Source organism: Macadamia integrifolia, unplaced genomic scaffold (genome assembly GCF_013358625.1).
Source record: "Macadamia integrifolia cultivar HAES 741 unplaced genomic scaffold, SCU_Mint_v3 scaffold2294, whole genome shotgun sequence".
Taxonomy (NCBI): Eukaryota; Viridiplantae; Streptophyta; class Magnoliopsida; order Proteales; family Proteaceae; genus Macadamia; species Macadamia integrifolia.
Window position 1 is genome coordinate 51,131 of NW_024868619.1, and position 7,419 is coordinate 58,549.

Here is a 7,419-nt window from a genome sequence, read left to right on the forward strand (position 1 = left end):
ATTGTCGACATCGAGGTTTTACGTCATTTGAGATCGGATGAGATGTATAGGCCAATCCGGGATTGGGACATTGACCCAGCTGATGCTGGCCAATAGTACTGATATTCACTGAAAGTCTAGCCATTATAACCCTGGATCAGCAGTGCCTGAGACTTGAAATCCTTGGTTGTTGGTTTTTCTTCCCTTCCCCCTCTTGGTACTACTGGCTCTTGGGGTTTGTAGCACATTGAAATGCACAATGCATCTCCAATTGGACTAGTCACTACTTAGAATGAATGTAAAACCATAAATCCCCCCGCCGTGCCGGGGGCGGGGGTGTTCAGGTCTATGCAGCTTGTCATGCCCAACGCTAAAATTGAAGCAATAACTTTTTTAATTAAAGGGGAATTTGGCATTATACCATTTCAAAAATTGCTTGTGTTGGTGGTGGCTTAGCTTCACTCATTGCAAGGTGGAAGTGCTGCTCTGGCTAGATGATGCTGAAAGGATGTTCGCAATTTGGTTCTCATATTCAAAGGTATAAATAAAATGAGACAGAAAGGATGCAGCTCTGGCGGTATGGTTGTGAAGTGCAGTTCTGGTACATAATTGACTTCCATCATGTGGCATTTCTATTGGACACATCTAAGCCAACACTATGTATCAGCTAAAGTTAAATTTGGGATCCTAATTCAATTATATATCCGGTCTTGTATTGCATTTTTTCTTAGTATTTTTAATACTCTAAGTTGGTTAAAAAGGTGTAAAATTATTTTTTTTTTTTCATTAGTTTTCTCAGCTTGGTTTGATGCATGGAAGAATCAGATTAGACTCAAACCTACATTTAAGGAGCTTAGAGCCAAGGTAATTAAACTTGGGACCCAGAGACTGCTTAGGGATCCTCTGTTTTGAGGATATATGCACACAACTGTGCTCAAATCTTCTCGGTGGTTAGAAATTGGGGCTTATGTTAGGCGTTCTTCCTCATTTCCATCCGTCATCATTGGTCATAAATGTTTGTTCCCTAAATATATTTAGGGATGGTCAAACATATCCCCACCTCATTGTTGCATGATACCTTTTGTCCCTCTCAATAGCGTTTGAAGGCCTTGGTCAAGCTAAAGGGGAATCGTTCCTTTAAAAAAACAGAAGCAATTACTAAGGACAAAAATTTCACACATTAAGAGTGGAAACCCCTACCAATAAGTGAGAGAGGAGACCCACATTTTATTGATGAGAGAATATCGCCTTGCACTTCTTTTTTTCCATAATATAAGTAAGAAATCAAATATTTATATATAAATATATATATATATATATTTATATTTTTTTTTTTTTGGCTATTACATCCTAAGGAACTACCCAAGGCAAGGGATTTTACTCACGCACACTAGAGGGGAAGGGGCAAATGATAGGAAAAAAGTGGGGACCTTCCACACTCTTGACACCTGCTCTACGAGGCTTTTGCCTCTATTCAATTCATAATGATTGAATCTAACTTTGGTTGGTTAATCCGATCAGTTCATCGATGGTCGACAAGTATGAATGTTCTAATGAGATTCTGCACGTATTCGGTGTATTTGACTGGTGGATTTAAAAAACCTCGTGAATTGACTTGGGTTACGAGCATGGTTCTGGGCGTATTGACTGCCTCTATTCACAGTCTAAAAAAAAATAAGAATTCTAAGAAATTTGAGACTGGCTATCAACAAAGCCAAATGAAAATGAAAATACTTAGATAATAAAACATCCAAAAACCTAAAAGTGTCAGAAGTGGGATTTGAACCCACGCCCTCTCACGAGGACCAGAACTTGAGTCTGGCGCCTTAGACCACTCGGCCATCCTGACATGGGTTGTAATGGTGCCTAATATATTTATAATAGTATATCTAAAATAGTATTATGATAATTGCACTTATCAAACAGGTTGAAATTGGATTGTGTTGGACTGATTGAAAACCACATTGAACATGAAAAATTAGACCAAAACTGAATACAAACCAATACTAACCCAAAAACTTAAAAAAAAAAAAAAAACGTATCTTTGTGTAGACTGTAGAGGAAAGAGTATCCTAAAAAGTAGCATGGCTCGTATACCCAAACACAATGTGCATCAAAATGACCACTCCACCCGTCGTGAAAAGTAGAAATTTCATCCCTATTGATGTTTCTGCAAGCACTCCCATTGGCACCTATTCTGGTGTATGGGCCACACTGCCTTTTTGAGGAACTCTCTTCCTATCGTATCATATTTTATTAAATTATAGAGAAATTTACATCCACCTCCCCTCGTATTTTTCGTTACTATGTCCTCCCCCATCGCTTTTCATTTATTAAATCTAAACCCAGCCAACCTAACACAGTTAGAGAATTGTTAGTATTAAAATGGAAAAGTCATAATAACCCTTTTAGTCATTCTCAATCAAAAAACGAAACAAGAGACTAATTTTAAAAACCCTAGCCCCCTACCCCCTTCTTTGCCGTCTCCGTTCCCGATCCATATGCATGGTGGCCGGTGAGTCATCATTTAAGTGTGTTGGGATCCCCTTCTAGTGGAAAGAGGAGAGACTGAGGGAGGAGAGGTGAGTGAACTTGTTATGAGGAACGAAGCCGACAGTAAGGGAAGAAAGACGACGGTAACAACATAGGAAAGAGGAGAAGGTAGAGAGAGAAGAAGGGCTCATGGAGGGGAAGTAGAGAGAGAGAGAGAGGGAAGATCTGTGGTTGAGGTGGAGGCTCAACCACCGCTTGCACACTAGAGAAATGACTGAGGACGTTGACGGTGGCAACTATTGAAAAGTTTCTTGCAAAAGCTCGTCGAACAGTGTTGTTCTTAGGGTTCGAATGAGAGGCAGAGAAAATGTTCAAACATTGCGAATCCCTGATGCGATTAAACTACTTCATTGGACAGAGACTAGTAAATTTCGCTGACCGAGATGTTGTCAATAGTAGAAATATAATCAGGAAGAACATGTAGTCACATGACTCTTAGTAGACAAAATTGCACTGGAGTTAGGTTACTAGGAAACTAGGTCAGTGGGGGGGGGGTGTGAGGGAATAGAGATAGAAACCAGTATACAAGCAACTTCATCTATAATTTATACTACTTAACTACTAATCTTAGTCACACGAACATGAACCAAGTGGTAAGATGTTGCAAAAATTCAGGTAGAATGGGAGGGAAAGAATAGTAGAAGCAATTTGCCACAGAAACAGGAGATTTATTAGTCAGAATTCACAATTTCTGGGAGGTTCACAGAGAGAGAGAGAGAGAGAGAGAGAGAGAGAGAGAGAGAGATGTGTACATTATGAAAGGTGCCTATATGTATTTGAATTTAAATTTGAAACAAAACTCAAGAGGTGCAAAAAAATAAGTATCCTTGATCACACCCACACTGTATCTGGTTATGGCCCGGCTTGGCTCGATGCATGCACAATTCAAAAGCACCGTAGAAACCTCCGTACATACATGAGGAGCGGGAGAGTTCCTCGCCAAGGGGTTTGCACCCTTAAAAAATAATTCTATATACATGCCCACAATTCCTCTCCTCTCATATCAATGTAGGACTAAACAGTTTGGCTTTTGCTCAAAGATTTTGAATTTTCATTCCAAACTTTCCTTTACAACTATTGAGCTCAAAACCCAAAAGTAAGAGTAAAAAGTGAAAATAAAAAGTATAATTAGGGAATATGTTATTATTCTGAAACTTTACTTTTATATAAACTATGTATACTTATATAAATACAACAGAGTCGTTTGGTACCCCTTCCCAAACCGCCCGGTGTTTCAAACAAGAAAAAGAGATGGAAAGGGACAAGACACAGGAGGATGTGTATTTCCCTTTCTACCCTTTCAAATAAGGCATCTTAGTCATTTAAGTCCCTTGACACTATTAATGTGTGAAATTACACAATTTTACCCTTATGTTAAAAATTAAATCAGGTATCGAGATCGGTTTGAGACGATGCCGATCCGATACTGCACTGGCCGCCACCACTTCGCCAATCCAAGACCAAGAGGCGATTCCCCATCTCGGCAATGATGAGCCAGCGAACATGCCTGTGATTGGACTTTGGAGTCGGACTAAAAAAGATCCATGAAAGGTGACAAAGGCCGCACCTCTTAAACCCCTTGCGAAGAATCCAGAAACCCTAAATCCCAATCCCATAAATGCCTGAGTCACCCCGTTCAGAATCCCCATTTCATTTTCCTGTCTTTCCTTGCTAAGTGTGGATACTGAAGATAAAACAATGCCCCCCAAACGCCCATCTCTCCTCGAAGAGCCACCAACCGCTTCTTCCTCTTCTGACGAGGAAGAAGAAGAAGAAGAAGAAGTAGAAGAAGGTCAAGATCCGGAAGAAGAAGAAGAAGAAGACGACGATGATGACAATGATGATGAGGGCGAAGAAGAAGACGAGCAAGTGAAAAAGCCTCCTGTCAAGGCCGTCCATCCTCCTACTCCAAGTTCTGGATCCGGCCCTGATGCTCAGTCCTCGGAGTCGGAAGACGATGAAGATTCTGGTACCGAATCCGGCTCTGATTCTGAATCTCCAGAAGAGCCCACTCGCCCTTCCCGCATTGTTGATCCCAACATAAAAGCTATTTCCTCCAAGCCCATGGACAACGGCCTTAAGTCCAAGAACCCTGCGACGAAGCCCTCTGCTGCTCCCTCTCCGGCGACCCCTCCCGGTAAGTTTACGGTCGCAGCTAAGCGCCCTGCCGAGTCAGACAAGGATGGGAGAAAGGATTCCAAGAGAGGGAAGAGGAAGCATTCGGATGAAGAGGAGGACGCTGGTGTATCTGACGATGCTGAGAAGAAACCTGGGGAAGATAGGAAGAAGCAGATGTTTCAAAGGGTGTGGACAGAGGATGATGAGCTTGCCATCTTGAAGGGCATGCTTGATTACTACTCCAAGAAAGGGACCGTCCCATCTGCCGACATGAATGTCTTCCATGAGTACATCAAGAAATCCTTCCATGTCGAGTTCTCCCGGAATCAGCTGGCTGACAAAATCCGTAGGCTGAGGAAGAAGTATCAGAACAATGTCGGCAGGGGGAAGAACCCGATTTTCTCAAAGCCACATGAACAGAAGGCCTTCGAGCTATCCAAGAAGATATGGGGCGATAGTGCTGCTAATGATATTGTCAGTGATCAGACTGTTTGCAATGGAAATTTGGGTAATACGTCTCGTAAACCTAAAAAAGTTGTTGGTTCGCTGCTGTCAAAGGCTATTTTACTTGGGTTAGCAGAGGAGGAAATCGATTGGTCTTTATATCCACATTTGGCCGAGTCATTCCAGACTAAGAAAGAGGCGTGGATGATGTACATGCCAAATCTGGAGGACAGTTTTGTGGAACAAGGTGCCTGTCTGTTGGGTAGTGCGAAATTGAAAGAACTGGAACATAATTGGAGAAACTTGCGAATGGCGGAGCTTGATCTTCTTTGCAAGCGTATGGAGTTAATGCGGGAGCAGGTGAAGCTTTTTCAGGATGCATGCAATTCAAGAAAATGATAGGGTTATTCTCAGGTAATTGGTTGTTTTTGGGGCATTTCTAATTGACGTAGGAAAGAAGGATGGTAGGTTTTTAGAGGGGTTATTGATAATCTTTGAGGTTTCAATCATGCCAGGAGAGTATAGGAATTAAGTTCTCCTTCAAACTTGGAGTAACTAATTGTCATCTTTCGCAGTTGTTCTGACAGGGAATATTTTTGTTCTCCGATTGAGGTTCTATGGCATTATACTCTTTACTTGGTGTTTGGATCTATTTTTGTTCTGCAATTGAGGTTTCTCTTGCGTTATACTCTCTACTTAGTGTTTAGGTTTTCCATTATTGCCCATTTTCTTTGTATGTTAATGTAATCCCTTGCCGGTTCTATGGTATGCTCTCTTACCATGCAGGTTTGTTATAATATGCTATCTAATTGTCAGCAGGATTTAACTTCTTGCTTGGTTGTAGGTGCAACTTTTCGTTGGTATGCAATTGGCTGCAGTTGGGGTGGATATTGAAAATTTTGTAGCTCATATTTAAAAATATTAGGCTGGTTGCTCTGCTTTAAGATTGACTCTTAGTGTAGTGCAGAGGGATGTTTTCTTTTATTTGTTGCATTAAGTATTACTATTCTCTTTGATTCTGAACTTTCTTCTGCAACTTTAGAGCAAGGTTTGGTTCAATTTTCTGGTTGTATATCGTATGACCAGGGCTTACCATGAGGATTTGAAGGAGCTTGTCTGGTTGTGGCTCTGTACTCCCGTAGGGCAGAGGGAGAAGTTGTTATGGAGAGATGTTCTTTATTGATTCATTTTGGTGTTTGTGAGAAGAAAAAAATTATAGATGAGTACTCATAGGTGCATACTGTTCAGAATTACTAAGAAGGTGAGTCATTTGCCAAAGTGGAGGAGTCCTTTAGGGAAGTTCCGATGGGGATGATCAATTTTGATGGGTGCCACTAATGTTTTTAAGGGTGACACCTCCGGAGTGGTTCATGCAACTCAAGTTTGGTGGTTGTTCCCTTGGCAATCCAGGGCCATCAAATAATGGAGGAGCCGTTAGGCTCTCTTCTTGTGAAACAGGAGTTGTATTTGGGCCCCATTGGAGAGGGGGGTTCCCCTCTTGTAGAACTTTTACCTTTTAAGTTTGGCTGGGGGGTTGCTATTTGGAGAGGGATTAAGCGTTTGATGGTGGAGGGTGATCCATCTGATGTAATAACTGGGATGTGTGCTATTCAGAGGAGTCTGGGAGATTTTCTCAGATGATCTGTCCTATTGGTCACTTATCCTCTAAGCTGATCTGCAATTTTCAATGGAAAACTTGGTCTACCATAATGTGGCAGGTGAGTGGACTAAATAGTTTTTTAATTCCCAAATTATGTTTTGGGTAGACGAATTCTTTTGAAAGATGTACTTTCTTTCCAGCTTTGATTCATTTCTGCTGCTTCTTCGTGTTGCTTCTGTTGTGTTAGTTGTGGGTGCTTCCCCTTTAGAGATGTTATATATTGTTCATCAATTAATTAATAATTCGAAAAAAAGTCAAAGTTTTTAAGGAGAATTCTGGACCCTATTTTCTAGGAGAATACTTGCTGGCATGTTTTTATAGTTGTTTCTTAACATGGTAAATCAGTCAAAGTAGGTTGCCCAAAAGTAAAAATGGGGGTGGGGGTGGGGGTGGGGGGGGGGGGGGGGGGGGGGGGGGGAAAAGAACGCTGATTTCCTTTCTTGGTCTAATTAGCGTACTTTCGCTAAGGGCATAATCCAGTAATATGGGAATGCTAGGGCTACTTTGCTTATTTTAGTTTTAAGGGCATTTGCTAAGGTGTGTCAATGATTTAGATGTTATACTTGTCTGTGTTATTTAATACTGTAACTCTAGATTTGTTGGTTTGAATTCTCTATTTTCAAATAGTATAGATGTTGGGTCTTAGGAGTTAATGTTCAAGTTAA

General features: G+C 41.1%; 1 protein-coding gene and 1 non-coding gene across 2 annotated transcripts; one reads left to right on the top strand and one right to left on the bottom strand.

Moving 5' to 3' along the window:
• Positions 1-1,744: 1,744 nt before the first annotated feature.
• Positions 1,745-1,828, bottom strand: TRNAL-CAA. Its single transcript has one exon. It is a non-coding gene; the product is annotated as a tRNA-Leu (tRNA).
• Positions 1,829-4,100: 2,272 nt separating this feature from the next.
• Positions 4,101-5,746, top strand: LOC122066206 (STOREKEEPER protein-like). The gene has a single exon (XM_042630030.1). It carries the CDS (start codon positions 4,231-4,233, stop codon positions 5,491-5,493), a length of 1,263 nt encoding a protein of 420 aa, XP_042485964.1. The 5' UTR covers positions 4,101-4,230; the 3' UTR covers positions 5,494-5,746.
• The last annotated feature ends 1,673 nt before the right edge of the window (positions 5,747-7,419 follow it).